At 45.0% G+C, this 24736-nt stretch overlaps 1 protein-coding gene across 1 annotated transcript; it reads right to left on the bottom strand.

Moving 5' to 3' along the window:
• Positions 1–1479: 1479 nt before the first annotated feature.
• Positions 1480–20389, bottom strand: rybpb (RING1 and YY1 binding protein b). Its single transcript, XM_013138390.3, has 5 exons — positions 20161–20389; positions 19374–19499; positions 3755–4138; positions 3548–3643; positions 1480–3268 (listed from the first exon to the last, which is right to left on the bottom strand). Exons 1-5 carry the CDS (start codon positions 20184–20186, stop codon positions 3019–3021), a joined length of 882 nt encoding a protein of 293 aa, XP_012993844.1. The 5' UTR covers positions 20187–20389; the 3' UTR covers positions 1480–3018.
• Between the last annotated feature and the right edge of the window lie 4347 nt (positions 20390–24736).

Raw genomic sequence — 24736 nt, 5'->3', positions numbered from 1 at the left:
GTATTTGGAACTGTCCATAATTCCCTCCACCCTGACTTAGACCCCGGTTCCAGCTGAAGAAAAAAAGCCCCAAAGCCTGATTCTGCCACCACCATGCTTCACTGTGGGTATGGTGTTCTTTGGGTGATGTGCAGTGTTGTTTTTGTGCCAAGTTCAACCTTGGTTTCATCAGACCATAACACATTTTCCCACATGCTATTGGGGGGGTCCAGCAGGGCTTGGATGTTTTTCTTTGTAAGAAAAGGCCTCCATCTGGCCCCTCTACCCCATAGTCCATTCATATGAAGAATATGGGAAATTGTTGTCACATGTAGCACAGATCCAGTACTTGCCAGAGACTTCTGCAGTTCCTTTAATGTTGCGGTTGGCTTCTTGGAAGCCTCCCCAACCAGTTCTCGTATTTTCATAAATTTTGGAGGGACATCCAGTTCTTGGTAATGTCCCTGTTGTGCCATATTTTCTCCACTTGATGATGACTGTCTTCACTGTGTTCCATGGTATATCTAATGCCTTGGAAACATTTTTGTACCCTTCTCCTGACAGTTATCTTTCAACAATGAGATCCCTCTGTTGCTTTGGAAGTTCACTGCGGACCATGGCTTTTGCTCTGAGATGCAACTAAGAAAATGTCAGGAAAATCCTACTAGAACAGCTGAATGACTTCTATTTAACATGAGTTTGAATTTGGTTAATTCTGAACACAGCCACATCCCCAGTTATAAGAGGGTGTGCACACTTACGCAACCAGGTTATTGTAAGGTTTTTATTTTTCATTTCCTCTAAGATTTCAGTTGTTTTTCAATTGTTCACATTATTGGTCACATTAAAAGTGGAAAAATGTCTGACATTATTTATCTTTGTTGCATTCTTTTACATCACAAAAACCTGTCATTTTAACAGGGGTGTGTAGACTTTAAATCCACTGTACATCATTACATATTATAATTAAATACAATACAGCTGAACCGAACTCGAGGAGGATTCAGAGAAGTTACAACGTATGCTTATTGGACAACATTGCTTATTCACGACACAAATATGATTATCATCTCTACAACCGAAACAGACGGTAAAACCTCAACTACAACACCCGCCCTTTAGACTCAGTGAGTTAGAAGGTTAGCCTACTACTGGTATGTCTTCCTGACCTGCTTAGGAGAGGTCCGTAGGGAAAGACTGAACTGGCCTGCTTAGGTCAACTGATGGTCAACGGGGGCAGACAGTGTACTGAAGACAGTGGGGAGGAGGTTTGTGGGGCTTTACATGGCTTCTGGACACACTGCAGAGTACACTACTGCTCACCGTCCTGTAAATGTGGCTCATTGCCTCTAGTCCAGTGCTCTTTGAGCAGCACAAGTGACTGGCGCCTGATGTAATGTTAAGTGTTCAATACAGCTTACATATGTTTCTGTTCACACGATTCACACGCTTATCTAGGAGGTGAGGTCCTTATGGTGGACAAGAATTACACCGTTTAAATTGATTATATTAGTCTTTATTTAAAATGTATTTCATTTCACACATTTTATAATTGCATCTCAAATTGTTATTCATTTGTCTATGTATCATTTCATGAAATTCCTTTGGTCCTTCAATAAATAAAACTAAGATATCATATACACATTTATTCTTTATACAATTTAATACAGATAAGAGGAAATTATGTTGGTCTATTTTCATCTAAGGAGAATGAGAATTAGAACCACTTAATTGGCTATTTAGGTACGTTTACTGCGTTGAAAATGCTAAACAAATTGCAATCATTCTTCTACTTGCAATGTTTCTGCGTTCAATTACCCTACATATTGGAGTCTTATATCTTCATGAACTGTCCAGGCTTTTGACCTAAATAAACCAGTATATCACAACTTTGTAAACCAGAGCATTGGAAAAGATGACCAGTAAACATTTGCTGAAACTCATAAAAAAAACTGAAGCTTAGCATCAGTTGGGGATCATAAGCAGTCGGGCATCACTGGACTACAGCTTGAACTCTGGTCTTAACAGGCGGATATGAACTATACTTACCTTCAGTCGGTACAGAAATAAACATGGTTCAAAGCTGGGGGCACTGCTCCACCTCTCAACTGGCTGACCAATATTAAAGCGACGGAATGCAAAAACATCGACAACTTTAGTGTTTTTCACAATAGCCTGCACTATACAGTTAAGGACAGGAGACAGACTGTATAAGAGATACGCTTAATCAAACTAAATCATAAACAAACAGAGCTAGAAGCGACGGTTTGGGTCGGTGTTGAGTTGACGTTGTAGGACCTTCAAATAAATTTCAGCAGACCGCGCTGCACACTGACCTCCACGTTTCAACTTGAAAAGATGCCATGGAGGTCCAAACTCAAATGGAATAGTGTGAGAGTAAGGAGAAGAATGTCTGGGTTATTAGCACTTTGTATTTTGTGAATGACAGCCCCACGTCAGAAACTGTTTCACAGTGGATCTATCTAGCACCAGTGTGTAGTTGTCTTGAGAGTCTCGTCCAATCCTACCAGTTCAACTATCAAAACAAGTGTCAAAGGGAGCGATAGGTATAATTACACAGCAAAGTTTCAACCCAAACAAGTATTTCAAAGTATACGGGTGCAACGAGTAATAAATAAGGGTAATAAGGTTTCCGAGTTGTTAAAATGGCGGTGGTTATTGTGCACAGAAGATCATTTCTTTATACAAAAACAAAATGTTGATTCGGCCGCACATCCACGTACAAATATAAAACAATATACATACAAGTGTCAGGATGTCACCGGGGGGGAGGGGTGCTATTCCCGTCAGCCCCACTCTCCCGCCTGGGCCGTGGCGTTGCGCGTACCCACGACAGGACGGTTCTCCAACAGGCGAACGTGACGGGCTGCTCTAAATTAGCTAGCTCTCTCAGCATCCAGGGATGGCGGTGGAATGAAGGCGGAGAGGCAGTGGGGGCGGGGCAGCAGTAGGAAGGTGAAATAACTCCCCCTGGGGGATCCGATCCACAGTCCTCTCAGAAAGCCCGGACCGGGGGTTTCAGAAGGACTCGTCGTGCCCCACAGAGAGCTCTCCTTTGGGGGTAGAAGCGCGAGACGAGCTCTTGTCCATGCTCTCGGAGCCAGAGCTCTGGTGCTGCTGTTCGGAGCCGGCGCTGGACGTCACGGTGGATGAGGACGTGGACGAGGAGCGGGTCTTTTCCTTAAAGTCCGTTATGATGACCGTCACGTTGCCCACGGTTATGGCCAGCTGCTGGGCGGTACTCCGGTCGACGTTCTTCAGCTTGGGCCTGGCGGCAGAGGGGGAAACAGGGTTAGGAGGGCAGTGGGACAACCATCTCGCCGACATACAAGCACAGTAAGGTGGCCAGCAGTGTTAGATTACGACAACCAGGAACAACCAGGAGGGACAAGGAAGGAGAGTACCGTTTATAAATCAGTGTGGAGTTTCTGTGGAGTTTGGCCTTTAAAAACAGCTTGTACGGACTGCAAGTGAAACAGCGTGACGTGTGTCACAGTCTCTGCGCTCAGTCAGTCGGTTCATGACAGACAAGTGTTAGAGGACCCACCTGGAGATGTGAGAGTTGTTGGTCTTGGTGGTTGACTTCCCAGACTGTATGCTGTGTTTGTCGCTGGGTGGACTCTGATGAATATCTGTCTTGGGTCTGCAAAGGCAAACAAGAGTAAATTTAGTACAGTTCCTGTCTGGAGAGAGAAGACCCTTACACAACCGCTGACAGTGAACAGACTTGCGATTTGTTTAAACCCAGACAGACCTGATCTTCTTGATGCTGGGTTTCTTGGTGATGGGCCTGGCTGGGCTAATCTCTTTCCCTTTTTCTTTCTCCTTCCCTTTTTCTTTCTTCTCCTCTTTCTCAGGCTTCTCTGCCTTGTCCTTCTCCGGCTTCTCAGGCTTCTCTGGTTTTTCCTTCCCGCTCTTTTCTTTATCCAGGGGAGGTTCTCCGTCGACTTCCTCCCCTTCTTGCCTCACTCTCTCTGGACGCTCTCCCTCCAGGTGCTCCCCGTCGCCGTCCATGAGCTCCCCATCCAGGCCGTGCTCTCTCTCAGGCCTCTCCTTCCTCTCCTTCTTGGGCGGAGGAGGCGTGGCGTACTGCTGAGCTACCTGCTGGGCCACCAGCTGCGAGTTGATCCTAGGTTTCCTGTGGAAGCCAAAACGGGGATTAGCAGGGAGCAGCGTCTCCGGGCTCAGCTAGCTCGGGGGCAGGGCCGACATGACCGGGGGCAGCCTCAGCACACACACACGCGCACATGCGCACACGCGCACACACACTCTGCATCATCTCATGAGGAGTTCAAGGGATAGAGCCAGTGCCTCTACTACAAAGACATAAATGGCCGGCCGGCCGTGTGGGCGTAAGTGACAGCTCTTGTTCGGGGTGGTCTGCTTGAAGCCTAATCTCATTAGCTCAGTACTGTAATAAAATGAATGTGGGGATCACAAGGTGGAACATTTGCAGCCCGTCATTACGTCCTCTAATCTGATTACGGCACCGCTGGCCCTATTCGTCAGAGACCGGGATACACAGGGATGTGCCACAGCAGTCGGCTCGTCACTCGTCCCCCTCATAATCACATCACAGTCGGCTCGTCACTCGTCCGCCTCATAATCACATCACAGTCGGCTCGTCACTCGTCCGCCTGTTAATCACATCACAGTCGGCTCGTCACTCGTCCGCCTCATAATCACATCACAGTCGGCTCGTCCCCCTCATAATCACATCACAGTCGGCTCGTCGCTCGTCCCCCTCATAATCACATCACAGTCGGCTCGTCGCTCGTCCCCCTCATAATCACATCACAGTCGGCTCGTCGCTCGTCCCCCTCATAATCACAGTCGGCTCGTCGCTCGTCCCCCTCATAATCACAGTCGGCTCGTCGCTCGTCCCCCTCATAATCACAGTCGGCTCGTCGCTCTTCCCCCTCATAATCACATCACAGTCGGCTCGTCACTCATCCCCCTCATAATCACATCACAGTCGGCTCGTCACTCGTCCCCCTCATAATCACATCACAGTCGGCTCGTCACTCGTCCCCCTCATAATCACATCACAGTCGGCTCGTCACTTGTCCCCCTCATAATCACATCAGTCGGCTCGTCACTCGTCCCCCTCATAATCACATCACAGTCGGCTCGTCACTCGTCCCTCTCATAATTACAGTTGGCTGGAAACAGTGTTTTTCCTACACAGCCTGTTCCCCATATTATTTTTACACAAGTAGCCAATATTATTTGAGCTTATTTGCACAAGCGATCAAAATATAGCCAATAGTCACCGAATGGCAATCGATCCAGACCAACAACCTAAGCAGCTACACAGTTCAATAACTGGAAATGTTTTGAGGTCAACATTAGAAAATTTCTCATTTGCCTTGAGAATAACATGTATGCAGTAATGAAAATATTTTATTGGCAACTGCTAGGAGAACACCATTTTATTGTAGTGATATTTGCATAGAAAAGCTGTCCCTCATCATAAAGGGTATGCGGTCTCCAAGTTAGGAGAGACCTTCACATCACTCACTGGCCGAGTCTGTCCAAGACCAGATGGGAGGCTAGACTCTGAAGGTGTATTAGTTCTGCGTGACAACAGGTTGTGAAATTGCGATGCTTATCCAAACCAAGATACTGGGTTTAAGTGAATTGATGTCATCTTCCGCTTTGAGGAAGCTGAAAAGTAAGCCTATAGTTGGAAGCAACCAGAACCTTCTTGTAAAAGTGTTATTTTAAAAAGAGTAAGGAACAGTTTGAACAATCGCATGCAGAGTTGATAACTTCTGTTTAACAGTAACGGGTGCGCTAAAATTTCTGCTCAGATGGTAGTATTTGAGTATCTTATGCAAAGCGCCGGGTGATCCTTTCAATCATGTTCGAAAGAAGTACCGTACATAAAAAGTACCCAACCTTTTGTTTATGCCAGACCGCATAAGTGGAGCCGGCCAAGAAGAGCGAAAGTCTCTTACTGAGTGAGTGACTGACTACAGTCTAGAGATGTGGACTCTCAAGCAAGAGGACCCACATTCGAGCCTTGACACAGTCAAAACAAACTATGCATTAGGATTTGTTCAGGATAGACAAAAACTTTGTAATTGTAATAAGCCTAAAATAAACCTTAACGGTTAAATTGCCACCATTTCTGGTGGGTTTTCATAGTACATATCCGTGCATGCTTTTTGGGGTTATATAGGCTAGATCACAACCCATTGGGTAGTAAAAGAGTAAGGGTTTCCACGCTTCTCATCTTTTCACTGGACAAACATACATATAGTTATTGTATGAATGTCATTCATGAATGAAAAACCAATGTTGTTGTGCCATGAAATGAAATAGCTTTGGCAGTGTAAAGTTCATCTTCAGTCATAACAATTGCTTAATTCTTATGACAATTCCAAATAGTAAGTAGTAGTTACTAGTAAGCCTATTACTGGCTAATAAGCTATTAAAACAGCCAGTGGCAAAAACCAAACAGTTCATAGCTGCTATTTGTGGTGGAGGTAAACTTTAACACCATGCTTAATGGTGTATAGCGAAATAATCAAACTTGGCCTGATGTTAATGCGTGACAAAATGATCTAATGTTGAGACGCTATACCGACACACTGCAAATTTAAAGCTACGTGGCGTAGTAGTGAAAGACACAGCCTCTCTCATGGGGCACCCAGGTTAGAATTCAGTGAGGGTAACAATATTCATCCCTTGTGATCGCAAGCCGGCTGAACTAGGCTTGCATGGTTCCTTTTTGGGTTTGACGGTGCCCCAGCGGTAATCCAAAGAGCACAGACGCTTCCACATAAAGAGTGACACTGGCAGAGTTAAGGGTCTGAGAGGTGGGTGCAATGTGTCTGGCCTGCCTTCCTGAGCCAGCACACGCTCCTACAGCATAATGGACAACAGCTGGCAGCAACCAGGGGAGGGAGGGAGCGGGGCAGGGAAACAAGAGACCAGAGGCCCACAGACACAGGCAAGACCTGACTCTCCCCAGCATAGACAATCACACAACAAGACTCAGCCAGCGCAGTGACAAATACCAGAGCTAACCGCAGGGCGACTCGTGGCTCCCTGGCTCCTGGGGGCACTTCAGCAAGTTGGACCCAAACCCACCCGTGACGAATTATGGCACACCCTCCATACAACTACCGTACAGTCTTCTTCAGGGTGACGCTGTTCAGAGTTGGTCGCGTTAAAGCAAAGTCTCTGCAGGTGTTAGGTCAGATGGGGACGTTTTCTCTGATTCGCAGACTGAAGTGATATACAAGCTGTCTAGCCCAGACAGTGTAGCCTACCTGTTGACTAGAATACAGATGAGGTGCTGACTGAGGCTAACTAAAAGGAGTCTGTTACGGTTAAGTGGGTCAGAACACGAGCAGTAATGAGATGAATACTGAGTAGGGCTGTTACAATGATACAGACATTTTAGACAACAAGAGCCTCAGGCTCACAGATAATTTTCAGATGCGACTCAGTCTGATTACACTGACAATAATGCGTGTGTCTGTCTGAAGGAGGAAAATGGCTTTCAAGAGGCTAGTGAAACGGTTTACCTCAGACAGAGATGTAACCTTCTCTCTCCCCCTAACTCTCTCCTCTCACTAGGTACCCACCTCACCCCCTCACCATACCTGACTCTCCGGCTACCTCCGCTGGCGAGTCCCGTTCCACCTGTAGCCGTTCTGCAGGAGAGAACCCATCGTCTCTCCCTAAGGGGGGGGGGGCCGGCCGATCACAAGAGAATCAATCGCTTCATAATAGGGCATCATGTCTTGGCAACCGCGCCGTGCGCCGATCAATAAGAAGGCTGCACTGAATGCTGATGAGGGGGGGGACTTGTGGTGGCTTCGCTCAGCCTGGCGGCAATGGCTTTTGAGCTACAGCATGTGTCTGACATACTCAGTCCACTGGCAGAATCAGTCCCCGTCATTCTCCAGAGGAGGGAGCGTAACATGATCACTACAGTGTGATAATATGTTGAGAGGTCCCGGGCATTATGACCACATTCACCTGTGCCTAAACACAACAACTAAGTAAACTACACTCTTCCTTACAGCATGTGGGGCATTCTTACTGTAGAAACAAATGGGTAACGTTTACATATGACAGCCAAAAAGGCATATTTTGACCTCATGTCGGCATTCGTCTTATACATTGCTGTTGCTCTGGCCAGCAAAGGCAAATGTCAAAATGTCACGTATTAGTCCGACAGCGGTAGCATTCCAAATGCAAATTACAGCTGATTTTGCAACTTGCTGCTTTTATTTCTTAGCATTTACAAAAGTTAGTTCAGCTTGCCAAACTATTCCCTTTCCTGTTATGGTAAATTAAAAGTTTGCTACTCATAAGGTTGTCAGATTATTTTCAGGTAATCATAAACTGTCTACACAAAATACATAAAAAATACCAAAGTAACACCATTCATTACTTTAAAGAACATACTTTTTTCGTCTCCATTAAAAAGACAAGAGGCATATAGGTATATTGTAAAGCCACAGCATTTTGACACCGAATGACATATTCATATTAAACAACATACATTGAAATGGAAAGAAGTTGATTAAAATACTTAATGGAAGTCATTGGGATTGAAGAGTTTGATGAATGACAATGATAACCAAGTTTCAGCATGCTTCAGGACTCATGTTAGCAGTCTTTCAAATAGTATTCAAGAACATATAAACTCACAAAAATGTGGTAATCTAAATACAATGTAAAGTCCTAAACAGCATGAGCTATAGCAAGATGATTGTCTTTCTGGGCTTAAGCTGCTTTAAAACATGATTGTCACAGTGCATTTAATAACATAGCAAATTGGTTGTCACAGATCTAATAAAGCCTTTCGCACATGCCTTTTCAACCATTTAAATACGGGTGCCCTGCAGACAGATGTAGAGAAATTAAGTCTCATTAGAGCAGTTTAGGGAGCACAGTTTAGGGAGCACAGTTTAGGGAGCACAGTTTAGGGAGCCAACATGCCTACTCCAATTGAAGATTTGCATTGCAGTAATAATGGGTTTGCTACAAATTAAACTGAAAACCAATACATCATAAAACTTTCCTATCGACCTCTGTGACAGTCCCCCCATAAACCCAAATAAACACTTCTTTAACATTAGCTAACCATGAAAAAGGATCAATGCATGTCTCACAAGCTCCTTCTCCAACAGTAAAGGTAGTGAATTAAGAAATTATTTAAATACAGAGCATATCAACCATGCTCAATGACAGTACATGTCTGGCGTATACTAGCCATGGAAGAACTAGGACATTTGCAGGTTCCAGGAATTGTGTGCAGATCCTGGCAACAGGGGACCATGCATTATTATGCTGAAACGTGACGGCAGAAGAAGCAGGATGTGGAGGTCCCAGGCTGGCGTGGTTACACCTGGTTTATTATGCTGAAACATGTGATAGCAAAAGAAGCAGGATGTGAAAGTCCCAGGCTGGCGTGGTTACACATGGTTTGTGGTTGTGCGGCCGGTTGGACGTACTGACAAATTGTGCTAAATTATGTTGTAGGTGCATTATGGTGGAAAAATTAAGATCCAACAGCTATAGTGGACACTGCTGAAGTCAGCATGCCAATTGCAAGCTCCCTTAAAACTGACCACATGAGTAGAGGCACAGCTCTTCTAGGACAATATGATGAAATGCCAGCACACACAGATGCATAAGAGTAAATTTCATTGAGGTTGCCCTAGTTGTTTGCATTATATAATCGCAGAAAATTTTTCTGTGCGTGATCAAATCACAAACTAATTTGTTTTGTTGGTGGGGCTCTGATAGGCCTACATCATGCTCAAATAGCCACATTAACCAAAGTGCTACAGTCTAAAACTATAACAAGTGGGTATACATCAGTGAACTTCGAATTTGCCCTAATTAGACCAGAAAGTTAATTTTACAACCCACAGATTTCCTGACAGAGAGCAAAACAAGCCAATTCATAGATGTCATTCATAGATGTCCATCTGGCAGCTAAAAAAAATAAATAAATACATAAATGTTACCTTCCCCCTTGCATGGATTTTGTTTAGTATTCTTAAAGTATCAGAGGTGAATGTGGCTGGGCCTCCCAGAGTACTGTGATGTCCTTCCTGCTACACTGGAAGGAAGATTGTTAATGTGAAACACTATAGACAACTCAATGCATACACAAACACTTTGAATATGCATTGATGTGTATGGCAAGTCGCCATTTGCCATTTTGTTACCCAGCAGAACAAGAAATATACCAACAGAATATCTATAATGGTCTCTAAAGTCAACACATTTTTATATGGAAAAAACTGGAAGGCTTTTATCTTAATAAATTAGTTATATTAGTGACCTGGCAAGGTTTCAGCCACTTCCTATCAATTTTAAGTCTCCAAACCCCTGAGGAGTAGAACTCTCAGACTGGCACCAAAATCACATTACAAAATGCACTCAAACACTCTACACTAAACACATCGAAACAATTAGTCTCCCTGACGGTTGTTTTAACCATGTGAATATTACCGCTGATCCAGCACAAGACTCGGCTCAACGCACCAAAACACTCAGACTTGTTCCTCAGAGCGGCCCGTGTACGACGGGCTCAGAAATCATTTCCTACGGCAGGTTAAGTTGTTAACGGAGCACTGGAGGTACAAAGCGAGCGTGATTGATTGATTAGCTCACTGCCTCCTCGGCCCATCACCCCAGACCCAGAGATTTGTGTCTGACACAGCCGCAGCGCTCAGCCCAAACCGAAACACACCCAGACACAAGTCCGTATGGCTATCCTCATGGGGACCAGAAAATAGAAATTGCATGCTCCCTTGCCCTAATCTTAACCCTAAACCTAACCTCAATAAAGTAACATTTATGCCTAAACTTTACCTAGATAAAAGGTCAAAAGGTCCCCATAAGTATAGTTAGACCTAAACACACACACACACACACACACACACACACACACACACACACACACACACACACACACACACACGTTAAGCTGTGATTCAGTGCCAGCTGTAACTCAGCCATGGAGTGGTTGCTGCTGGCATGATAGGAGCGTTGCTCCCTGTTGGCCTGCCCCGCGGTGCCGTTACTCTAGAGTGTATTATTTATTTACCAGCTCCGTCACCGCCGCTCCAAACAACACCACTCTGTGACCCATTAACAAGGCTGGCTGGCTCCACAACACCACGCTAACCACACTCACCTAGCTTACACAGCTCTGTGGATTTTATTTTATTTTTTAAAACATGCTCCCAGTAAGATTTTCAAGGATTTCCACATGGAACTCGGTCAGACAGTTTCATTGATACAGTAGAACATAGGGAGTGATATTTGTATGGCGTGCAACATAATCAAACAGACAACAGGACAACAATAAGACAGAACTCCACCACAGCGCAGTGACAGACAAATCTGTAATCATATAAAGCTACATGAATCATTTGGTTGCAGTTATTGCTGTTAAAGGTTGAGTAACCAGGTTACTGCAGACACAGGTTACGAATGCTGCATAACTAATTATTACATTTAATTCCAATCACGTCTGAGAGGTTTGATCACTTAGGGTTTCTTATCTAATATTAGATTTTCTTGAAGATCTGATTAGATGAATACCCATAATTCACACACAGCCGAAACACTGCCAATTTGACCGTGCTGTGAATTATAATGCAGTATTTTTCTTTATGTATGAAAGGTAAGCAAAGGGAATAGCGGAAACAAAGCAGACATTTCATCCTTGCAATGGACCCGGTCTTGGTAACCGAAACATCCCACCTCCTGTTTAGTATGGATGGAGCAGTAACACAGCATTGGCATTGTGCTGTGACTTCGAGGTCTTGATGCAGGATGCTCACCAATAACAATGTTTCACAGCCCAGTCTGTTAACTTCCATGGATGGGGAAAGTCGAAAATCAACTCCTAATGTTATTAAACGTATGGACAGCCTGTTTACCGGCTTTACCGTTTGTTCCTAGTGCTCACTTCCAAAAAGAATAGTTAAAGTATTCATAAAAACACGCAGTCATGCCAAGAATATATTTGATTTATTGAGACTGTGCTTTGTTAGCCACTAGCAGAACATCTGCCAAGCTAAGCCAAAGGGGCTCTGGAGAGAGCCTATATTCATTGATTTCAAAAAGCATAACTACAAAAGTGATTAATAAACACAAAACTATTGAATAATAGAAGTTTCATTTACGCCTATTCCTACTATGTTAGCTCATTAAGACAATGCTGCGTTAGCCACCTACGAAGAGAATGACAAACGTTGTCTCCTCGGTCTGCCCCTTCCCTGAGATAGGTGGGGGGTGGGCCTTCTAATTCAGCAGGAGGCTAGGAAATGACTATGATCAGCACTAAACGCTGTAAACCCAAGCAGAATGACCTATGGTTACATTGTCAGCCACACCCACTACAGAGTCTCAACCGCAGGAGGCACTTTCCAGCAACTTGTCTGTCAATGTTACTCTCCTACCTGCAGGACCAGAGTGTGGGGACGGAGATGCAAATAAGATACAGTAGAACTGAAGACCAAGTGGTGTTTTGTGACACAATTACTGCATGTAACAGTAAAACCTGACTTAGCGCGGCATTATACTTCAGGTAATGTGTGGAGGACAGGCAGTAACTCAGCCAGACAGGCAGTAACTCAGTCAGCCACAGACACGAAGCACTCACGGCTTCAATAGATGAGACAGACAAAAACTCTTCAGAATCAGAACCGACTTCCGATTTAATCCAGTGGGATCCAGCGCGATTCTGGTGGATCAGAAAACGTCCCTACGCCACGTTAGTGGAGTGTCAACATCTTGTTCGGCGCTGCTCCAGTCATCCGTGTCAGAAAAACACGTAACAGCCCTTGATCAGCGCCTGTGCTCGGAAGAGAGGGGGAACGGCGGAGCGGAGCGGAGCGCGGCGAAGACGGAATATGTGAAACCTGTCTTCTCCCCCTGCAGGGGGACGGGTTCCAACACCCGGGGCACTGGTAGTGGAGAGCAGCTCCCGGCTGCTGCAGTACTGGGAGTGACTGATTCAACGGCCAGCCGTGGCGGAGGACAATATTAAAAATTCATCCATTTTCTCGTCGCACACACAAGGGGGGGGGTTCTGCACGTCCCCGTCCCCCCCATCACCCACCATTTCACCCCCAGCGCCCCGGGTGAGGCCAGGTCGCTCCCCCCCAGCACCTCCATCATGTTCTCTCAGAGGACGAGAGCGGGAAAACAAGGCAGCTAAGCATGACATTTTAGTTCCCACGGTGATGTTTAGGGACAACTATTTTGGACATTTGACAAGACAGAAAGGGAAGAAAAAAAAAAAAAAACAGGGAAATCTTTTCTGAGCTGAGAGATAAATGGGGGGGGGGGGGGGGAGTGGCAGTTTTTTCAATGAGTAACTTAAACCCTGTGTGGGGCTTATGTGTGTTTCTAGCCTCCCATTGAGACGTTGCCTCCCCGTCTGACCTTTAGGCTGAAAGCTGGCACCCGTCAGGGTGATTGACAGCTAGTCGTTGTGACAGCACTAAGCACCCTCCTTCCCTGGCTCAGTGAAAGACTCAAACACTGGTGCAACTCCCTCCCTCACCGTGTCACTGTTTTCTTCATGTACCCCCGAAAGTACAAAGGGTCTAATTAGTACATACAACCATGTTCTTACCGCAGTAAATCCGAATGGCCTCTGGAGATTTGAAGTTCGGGACATGCATCCCGAGACACGCCCGCCAAACCGTTCTGCTTCTTTCCATAACGCGCGCTCAACCAGGACATTGTTGCTGATGGAGACGGGACAGTGGGAAGGACCAAGGAATGCCCGGCCAATCCCTCTGAAGACACCCGGTCATGGCAAGGTCAACATGCACCTCGCAATGACGTGGCACACTCCCGGGCAGGACAAACCATGGTATTAAAGCCCAGTCGCAACAACCTCAACAGCAGCGTCTTAGTCAGTTGTGCCACTCAGTAGGTGCTATACATTTTCTGCACTGCACATTTTCAAGCCACCATATTGTTTCCTTACACTACTCTGTCTTCTTGCAGCTTCTCTTCTGTGTCTGCCTCTCCCCGCCATATGAATGTCTGCCTGTCTGTTGGACCCAGCCCCCCCCCCGGCGCTGCTGTCCTGGGCCTGCCGACTCGCTCTTGTATAAACAGGTTTCAAATTAGCTCAACAAGTCATCAAGAAACACTGCTCTGGAGGACACAGTGTTCCCCAGCAGGCGTTTTGTGTAGTAGAATACCCAACGGGACCAAAGCAATAGCCTACATAGAATTACAGAACCCTCCTGACACTGAATAATGTTAATCAAACAACACCACACAGAGTGCAGTACTTGTGTGACAAATACCATATTTGCTTTCATTGAGGAAAAACAACACTGATCTAGTCCCCAAATGACTAAGAAATGTAACCATCGTACCTGAACAAAAACCAATCGTGCTGAGTGACTGACAATAACGGCCTGAATGGTGATGCAGAGGCAGGACTTGGAGGTTTGTGCAAAACCCTAACAACCTGCATCCCCGCACGCTTGCCTTGATAAATACACCCTAACGACCTGCATCCCCGCACGCTTGCCCTGATAAATACACCCTAACGACCTGCATCCCCGCACGCTTGCCTTGATAAATACACCCTAACGACCTGCATCCCCGCACGCTTGCCTTGATAAATACACCCTAACGACCTGCATCCCCGCACGCTTGCCTTGATAAATACACCCTAACGACCTGCATCCCCGCACGCTTGCCTTGATAAATACACCCTAACGACCTGCATCCCCGCACGCTTGCCTTGATAAATACACCCTAACGACCTGCATCCCCGCACGCTTGCCTTGATAAATACACCCTAACGACCTGCATCCCCGCACGCTTGCCTTGATAAATACACCCTAACGACCTGCATCCCCGCACGCTTGCCTTGATAAATACACCCTAACGACCTGCATCCCCGCACGCTTGCCTTGATAAATACACCCTAACGACCTGCATCCCCGCACGCTTGCCTTGATAAATACACCCTAACGACCTGCATCCCCGCACGCTTGCCTTGATAAATACACCCTAACGACCTGCATCCCCGCACGCTTGCCTTGATAAATACACCCTAACGACCTGCATCCCCGCACGCTTGCCTTGATAAATACACCCTAACGACCTGTATCCCCACACGCTTGCCTTGATAAATACACCCTAACGACCTGTATCCCCACACGCTTGCCTTGATAAATACACCCTAACGACCTGTATCCCCGCACGCTTGCCTTCATAAATATAACCATAACGACCTGTATCTCACAGTGGATTCATTTCCTGGTGTTAATACCTTCTCTCATTTTTTTAAATCATGTTATTTGACTGTATTTAAATTAGAAGTAATAATTTTAGTTTTAGTTCATTTAAAGCACATGAAGACATTTTCAATACTTTTCTTTTGTCTTGGCTGAATAAACTCCTACCCCACAGCCTTTCAATCACATCCAGTAGGCCCAGCCTGTAGACTGGGTTCTTCTCCGGTCACAGAATCTCCAGACTCCCACACCTCCCCACACAGTCACTATGAACGGCTCTCTCAGTCTTTTAGCACAAGCTCAATTCAATAGCTTTCTCTCAACATTTCTCCATTTGTCAGATTGCCAGATGGGCTATTGTATTCAATCACACACATTCAAATCCAATGAAGTAATTAAGAACTTTTAAATCCTCCAATTAACACATTAAGATTAGGACCTACCCTTTCATGCTTAGAGTTCATTGCAGATGCTTATAAAGCTGGATAAGTAGAAGCATTTCCTCTTGAGCAAGTAGGACTGGTGGAGTGTGTGTGTGTGTGTGCATGCGGGGGGGGGGGGGGGGGGGGGGGCAGATACAAATGGAGTGTGCCAGCATGTCCTTATGTAATTCCATTATCCCTGACAATTTGTGCTAATGTAACAGTGGTAAAATCCATGGATTATAATGTCTCTACTCCTTTTAACAGACAGACAGACAGACAGACACACACAGCTGTAGGGTATTACTGCGTTCGGGTGACCCACCGAAAACAAAAGAAGGCACAAGGACAGGAATATTGAAGTACACCTAACAGTTTAGTAATTTAATTACCATTAAGTGCACTCGCTGTTGTGACGCTACAATAAAATAGTTCTCTGCTTTGCTGAATGATTGTAAAGCAGAGAATTTGTGCACATTCCAAGAACTACTGCAAACATGATATCAACACTTGATGTCCCACTCTCCATGTGGAGCGTTCACTCCGCCCATATCCACCAAAAGCTAACAGAGTTAACCGAATTCCAAATATTCGATTTGGAATATGACAGATCCCCAGACGGGGACACAGCGTCGAGCAGAATTTCAAAAACCTTTCATTCCTAAACATGCCCAGGAAAAAGCGGCAAGGAGTCGCAGGGAACACCGTTTTCACAACAGCCAAACATCACCGACCCCCCCGATCCCGAGCGTTAATCAAGTTGAAGTCTCGACAGGTTGTCCCTGGGACAGCTCGAGGTGCAGCACGCCAACGCAGCCATTAGGAAGAGCCGTCCAGCAGCGAGGTGCCATTCCAGTGGCGGAGTGATTGGTATCAGGTGCAGCGCAGCTACATGGGAACACGACAGCCGCATATGCCTGACAGCAGCGTTGGCTAACGCAAACCTCTTTCACATTTCACAAGACGCCCTTCCCCCGGTAAAAGAAAGCCTTTCCCAACTTCATTAAACATGGCCGAACTCAGAGGTCGGGTCACAGACACGTTCTGGTTGGAGAGGCGTGCTTTTGGCGGCTGGGCTTAGCCAGATCGGGGGTTGTGTTGCGCAGCCGCGCGGATAGTGGGAGAGAGCCGGGCCTGTCGCGGCTCTCATTAACACACATTCCCGCTTCTGCTAGCTCACTCCCAGCCACATGACCCAGAGTTACCTTGTCTGCCTCTGGACAAACACAAGGTGACAGGGACCCTGGCCACTGGCGGCTGCTGGACACGATCCCGGCACACACACCACAGTCAGGCTCTTATCAATCCCTCCTGACGGGATCAAAGTCTCACAAGGCTTTAACCCTTTATCAGCTTTCGGCACAGGGCTATTTGCTGACATTTTCCGCACACTTAAAAAAAATAATAGAAAACGCAGGAGCACAAATACATCTAGGACTTTTTTTTAACTACATGATTATGAGAACTGGGACACGGTTGTCAATCACAGGCTGAGCAGCACAAAAAAAATATACATATTGAGATCTTCGAAAAGATTATTACCTGGATAATAATTTTTTTCTCCATATCCTCCCAAAACAGTACCTTTGTAGAGTCCTACATCTTGTCAACACACTGACCTAAATAACGTTCTAGCTGCTACAAGGTGAATGACACTGGTGAAATACAGACAGGATCCAGACATGACAGGAGAAGGGCAGCGAGTCACTGCAGCGCCGAACCACATGCTGCTGGAGCAAGAGGAGCCGTCATTATCCGCAGCTACAGCACCGGCATCGCATTAATAGCACCTACTGGTAATTGCGTCCATAATCTATGTCGTTAAATCTTAGTTCTCAGTATCTCATATTGTGGTTGAAAGACCAGGTTTCTCCCAGCATCCAACTCTGCGTGAGGAGGGCAGCGGAAAAACTCAAATGCAACTCAAATGCATTCATGAATCTCTGATCGAGCCCCTTCGCCTACCCAAAGCAGGAGGCTCTACTGCAACCACCGCTCAACGTGCCAAGCCCGTACAACCCAGACGCGGCAGTCCGAATCAATAGGCTGCACCTTTAAACAAACAACATAACTCCAGCGTGATAGAAAGTGCACACCCAAGCAAAATCGGTCCGCACGCCGTCTTTGAACTCCTGACACCAGCAGACAAATACAGTGGTCCTGATTAGTGAGTGAATAATACGTCATCGTCACACAAAGGCCCATTCAGGCAGGGGAGCCAGATCAAAGGAGAAACAACCACACACCCTCCTGAAGTGTGGATCATTTGGCTGAGAGCATGCCGCTCGCGCCCTGCTCCGCTAGATTACATCAGAGAGGCCCAATTAGTGCTCATTACAATAAGAGCCAGGCACACAACAAGCAAACAATTGCATCAATCAAAAGGTTAACAATCTAGATCAGATGGGAACGTGACGGCCCTCTTCAGTGATGTCACGCAATTCCATTTACCAAATAGAGGCAATTGGGCTGCTGCCAAAAGCTCTGTGGGCAAGGGGCTCCCACATGCTTCACATCACTTCCTGCCATTAACATGAAACATCCGAACCCCCCCCCCCCCCGCCCCCAACTTTGACTTACCCGTATCAGCTACAGGCCACATTTTAGTAAGGAGAAGGTGGGAAAATTGAAAGGACCGACCAACAACGCACAAAAAACAAATTGTGACAGATCACAAAGTCGTTTTGATTTGTAGTAAACCTGACTGTCAGTGCTTCCCCAACAGCAGACCGAAGGCGTCAGCAAAGCACTCATTCTAAAACCACAGCTGAAAAGGTTAGCGCACGGGGGGACTCTTGTGCAGGCTCAAAAGTGACTCATCTGTCACTAGATCCTCTGTGGCAGCTGATGAGAAATGCCAGTTAATTTACACTTATCGGCAGAACCTTTCCACAGAACAGAAGTGAGGAGTGATAAACAAGAAATCGAAAGGGAAGGGAATCACAAGAAAAAAACTCATGCTTGCGTATCATGATGATGGCATTCTGCTTTCCCATAACACAGGCACTTCTGAGTGACAGTCATACAAAACTGATCAGAGGAATGACAACTAATGAAAAAGGGAAGCTTTCAAAGAAATGATTAGAATTTTGTTAATCTAACACCCAAACATATTACACCAATAACCAGCCAGCCTAATACTAACTAAAACATTTACAGCAGTAATGTGGTACATTTACGACAGGCTCAGTGTGGAATAAGTCTGAAATTATAATTGGTTGGCTAGCGAGGTGCACACGATCAGAGGCACACAAAAAAACACTGTCCAGAGAGTGCCAGGCCCAACTACTGATGTTAAATCCTACAGGTAGATGACACGTCTTAACCAATTTTCTAAGCAAAATGAGTCCTCGTTTCAATTTGGTGATACGAACGTCAAATGCAGAGCTTTGCTTGGGAAACGCTCTATTCCAACAGCTCCATAAAGCTATTCTGAAGTAAGGCTCCTCATCCCCACCCCACCCCCCTCTCCGCCTGGCTGCCGAGGCAACCGCCAGCACACCTAGACGACTGCAACCACTCACTAACCCCACACAAAAATAAAATGCATGGGCACAATGCAACATGCCTACATCAATCAATAAGTCAAATCACGAATAGTGACATTGGCAAAAGGATTAAAGCGGATTGCAATCAATTGCGATGCTTTACTGCAGGAGTACAAAAAAAAAAAAACATTCAGACATACCTTGTGGATGTGCCCTTCCTCACATCGCAGATGCTGCATTTAAAAGCCTCTGCACTGTTCTTGAAGGTGCAGACGCTACAGTCCCAATATCCGTCGTCAGCACTTGGTTTAGCTTGTCTTTTTGGCCTTTTTGGAAATAGAAAATTGTTAAGTTAGTTTATTACATGTCATTTGGATGGTTATGACTGTTAGTGGGGATGACAAGCAGTACTGTACTCCCTACATAAAAATCTGCAAACTTCAAAACCATGGGTGGGCTGTCATGTTATCCTTTTGAATTCTGACTAACCTAGAGATCCATCACTAGCTAAAACCAAGCGAACTAGCTTACCTAGCCAGACAGCTAGCTTTAATTTTGGTTAGCTAGCTAGCTAGCTATAACATTCGATTGTAACACGGCTTAAGACTACTGTCTGGCTAGCAAGCAGGCTAGCTAGCCACATATTTTAGCTCGGGGCTAAGCATGTTAGCTAGAAAAACGAATGTCAAATAATGTCTACAGTATTCGACATTGAGCTTCGAACACATTCTGTTGACACTAAACAGAATTCTCTAGAATGCCAGGCGTATCCAATGAAAAATTCTCTTTGTCTGAGAGTGACTGGTAGAGAGTAGGGAGCGAGAAGCCGCCATAGTGCCTGTGCACTATTCTAGCTCTGGCATACAAACTGAAAAAGGGAGAAACACTCCTTGAGAAAGCATCCGAATATCAACCCCAAACGCCACGGAATTATCACAAAACAAGTCTAAATCGACAGGAAATTTACTTGCGTACGCGACTAAATACCTGGTAGGGCTCTTCTTGTCGCCCATGGTGAAGAACTGTCTTCCAAAAGAAGAAAAGGTCTTCAGTAATTATCAGTAATTGTTGTAGGTTGTGCGCGGAGAATCCAGATAGAACCGCTGCTATAGCTGGCAGACACACAAGCTTGCATTCAGCAACTCGAGGCAGGGCAGAGCGACTGCACACCGCGTGACTCCAAGACACCCAATCACTGCATCCCTCGGTTTAAAAGTCTTGCTGGAAGAGAAAAAGGCAGGCAGCTCATTTAAATTATATTCCCGATAATATCCTGTATCGAAATGAGATAATGTGGATTATTTACATTCGAACTGTAGAATAACACGCTTTCTAAAGTACCCACAGGTTCCGTGGGTGTTAAGCTGTTCAGTGCCTCAACAGCATGAGCTGGTGTCATTGCAGTTTATGCAGACTCACCCTGAAGTGAAGATGGTGGTGGAGTTAAAATACAGCCACAAATGTATGTGTAAAGTTTTCTCCATCATCCACTTTCATCCTAAAAGCTGTGCTAGTAACATTTGTAGGTATAAAGCAAAGGCTACAATGTATGTTAGATGCTGGATGAAACAGTGCAGTGCCCAGCAGTAGTCAGTAGCGTAGGGCTAGACAGCGCAACCACCTGTTCATGATGAACCCATACTGTCATTGAAGTCTATCAGTTGTTTCTTCTTCTGTGGTCTTAGTGTGCCCAGCCTAGGAAATACCCAATAAAATTTGATATGCCATATCAAAGTAATAACCATTGATACAAAAAAATTGCCTTAAATTAACATTTGTATTTATATAAAAATGTCTACCTTGCAAATCATTTTCATCAAAACTCCAGACATTCTAGAGGATCTTAAATAAGCCAGTACTCCAGGCTTAAGTGTGCTACTTCATTATGGAATGTGTGGGGCAAAAATGTACCCCCGGAGGCCTCCCTCCGCCACTCAACAAGGCCCTCTCTGTAGCCTCATTAGCCACCCGCTGTGGCTCCAGGTCCTATTGTGAATCTCTCACATCTTCCACCAAGAGTAGAGGATAACGCTTGTGCTTCCTGTCACAGCGTCTCTGCCCACGACTCTGCAATAATATCTGCTTACCTCATAGCACGCTGCTCAAATAGAGGCAAGTCATGGTACCAATAACCTGAATTCAATCAAAACAGCATGAAACAGCAGGCAGCGTTGCCTGGCAGATCCTGTAATTAATTCAAGTTAGAATTGGGCCTTTCTGACATTATGGTAATAAGGGAGACATTATAAGAAAAGCAACAAGTGAAAAGAGAATTTTGGGGGAGCACAGACGAGAAATGACACATGCATTAGGCAATTCAAGAGTGTGACAAACAGCTCCACCCACATTTGAGTTTCTTGCCTTCACTGAATCATATCAGAAAAATTAGCCGTGATTTGAATGTTGCCAGAGTGTCATGAACCAAAGGTGCACCGTAGCTCTGGCATACATTTTTTCTGACTGAATCTCTTCGGGAAAATTGTGCTAAATTTGGTAAAGATCTGTTTTGATCAGTAAAATGTGTTAAACTCTGAGTTTAGTATGATTAGAGATTAAACGGATATATAGGGATTACAGATGGCTCAAGGAAAATAAAAACTGTTTTCTGCCTTGAGCACTCATATAAAATATCTCAATATTTACTGAGATTATAGAGCTTCAGTAAAATGGTGTGTTTCCTATACGATAATTGATATAATTGTTAGCCTATTGAAATAATACTTCTCTGCCAAGAATTCAAGTTTCAGCGTGTTGTTAAAGGACTACATTAATTTAGTCATCAATTGAACATAAGGTCCAACTAACATTTGGCTTCTGCATTTAGACCTTCACATAGAAGGTGCTGGAATCTGCCACATTGGAAGTAATTAAGGTTATCTGTTTTGCTCAAGGACAGGATGACTTCATTTCAATGATCTGACTTTGGGATTTGATCCAGCAGCCTTTCGTTTACTGCCCGATACTCTGACCACTAAGATACCTGGTAAAAAGTCCACTAAACACAACCTCTTTCATATATATGATGTGTGTGTGTGTATATATATATACACACACACACATTACTGTTCAAAAGTTTGAGGTCACTTAGAAATGTTCATTGTTAATCTTGGAAATGACTATTGTAGCTGGATACGGCTGATTTTCAATGGAATATCTACATAGGCATACAGAGACCCATTATTAGCCACCACCTGTGTTCCAATGCATGTTGTGTTTGCTAATCCAAGTTAATCATTCTAAAAGGCTAATTGATCATAATAAAACTCTTTTGCAAATATGTTAGCACAGCTGAAAACTGTTATGCTGATTACAGAAGCAATAAAACATTGCCTTCTTTAGACTAGTTCTGTATCTTCAGCATCAGCGTTTGTGGGTTCTATTACAGGCTCAAAGTGGCCAGAAACAAATAACTTCCTTCTGAAACTCGTCAGTCTATTCTTGTTCTGAGAAATGAAGGCTATTCCATGCAAGAAATTGCAAAGAAACTAAAGATCTCGCACAAAGATCTGTAGTGCTCCCTTCATAAAACAGCACAAACTAGCTCAAACCAGAATAGAAAGATGAGTGGGAGGCTCCGGTGCACAAACGAGCAAGAGGACAAATACATTAGAGGATCTAATTCAACAGTGAAGAGGTGACTCCGGGATGCTGGCCATCTGTTGACCCCAAACCTTTGAACGGTAGTGTGTTTGTATATATATACACACACACATACACACTACTGTTCAGCCATAACGTTATGACCACTGACAGGTGAAGTCAATAACACTGATAATCTCGTTAACATGGCACCTGTCAGTGGGTGGGATATATATTAGGCAGCAAGTGAACATTCTGTCTTCAAAGTTGATGTGTTAGAAGCAGGAAATATGGGCAAGCATAAGGATCTAAGCGACTAAGCGACTCAAGTGCCAAATTGTGATGACTAGACGACTGGGTCAGAGCATCTCCAAAACTACAGGCCTTGTGTGGTGTTCCCAGTCTGCAGTGATCAGTACCTATCAAAAGTGGTCCAAGGAAGGAAAGGGGGTGAACTGGCGACAGGGTCATGGGCGGCCAAGGCTCATTGATGCACATGGGGAGTGAAGGCTGGCCCGTGTGGTCCAATCCAACAGATGAGCCACTGTAGCTCAAATTGCTGAAATAAGTTGCACGGGAACATCAGAACTGGACAACGGAGCAATGGAAGAAGGTGGCCTGGTCTTTAGAATCACTTTTTCTTTTACATCACGTGGATGGCCGGGTGTGTGTGTGTCGCTTACCTGTAGAACACATGGCACCAGGATGCACTATGGGAAGAAGGCAAGCTGGTAGTGTGACGCTTTGGGCAATGCTCTGCTGGGAAACCTTGGGTCCTGCCATTCATGTGGATGTTACTTTGACACGTACCACCTACCTAAGCATTGTTGCAGACCATGTGCAACCTTTCATGGCTTTCAGCAGGATAATGCACCCTGCCACCAAGCAAAAATGGTTCAGGAATGGTTTGAGGAACACAACATGATTTCAAGGTGCTGTCTTGACCTCCAAATTCCCCAGATTTCAATCCAATCAAGCATCTGTGGGATTTGCTGGACAAACAAGTCCAATCCATGGAGGCCCCACCTCACAACTTACACGACTAAAAGGGTCTGCTGCTAATGTTTTGGTGCCAGATACCACAGAACACCTTCAGAGGTCTAGTGGAGTCCATGCCTCAACGGGTCAGGGCTGTTTTGGCAGCAAAAGCGGGACCTGCACAATATTAGGCAGGTGGTCATAATGTTATGGTGGATTGGTGTATATATATATATAAATTAAAAGAACTGGACTGAAAAACATTGCAGTGAATGGGACAGGAGGGGAAGGGCAGATAAAGGTTAAGCCTGGGAGCAGGCAGCTGGGAATAGGCTGTTAAGGCAGGTGGTATAGCAAACAAGGCCACATCCTCCTAGTTCTGGAATCACTCAGGAAAGGAAAGAAGCTCATGGTTAATTAAGGTCTCTCACAACAATCCCTGATGACACTCCAAGATCAATAAAAGTCTCACACCAAGGAAGAATCTCAACAAAAACAATCATTTAAACCTTCCTCTTTGCCACAGTGGCTTGAAATAATCCAGAGATCTTTACACTCCCAATTTGTCCAGCTTGTTATATGTCCCTCATGGTACTTCCTAATTAATTACACAATTATTCATCCTCATCAAAACATCCCCCTCCTCATCATCATTATCATCTCATTATGATGGACTAGTCAGGCCATAAAATTGAAGATTTCCATGCAGACAACCAGACCCTCTCTGTTATGACTGTTCAGCAACTGGTAATGACAGAAAGTGATTTAACCCACTTGACCTTTCACCCTGTGATTACACCCAATTGTGTGTTTACCCCCAGAGTGGTTAAATGCTGACTTGTCTCATCCTCTGTTGGGCTTAGACAGATGTTTTCATTGGTCTCTGGAAATCTTTTCAGGCAGTGAATGTTATTTATTTTTTTGTGGCTGTAAAACAAAATATAGGCGTGAATGAAACAGGTAACTAAACAAATAAACCAAATAACTTCAAAAAAACATGAATGGA

The sequence above is a fragment of the Esox lucius genome, chromosome 17 (assembly GCF_011004845.1).
Source record: "Esox lucius isolate fEsoLuc1 chromosome 17, fEsoLuc1.pri, whole genome shotgun sequence".
Taxonomy (NCBI): Eukaryota; Metazoa; Chordata; class Actinopteri; order Esociformes; family Esocidae; genus Esox; species Esox lucius.
The sequence above is the reverse complement of the archived record's forward strand: the minus strand, read 5'-3'. Positions and strand labels throughout refer to the sequence as shown.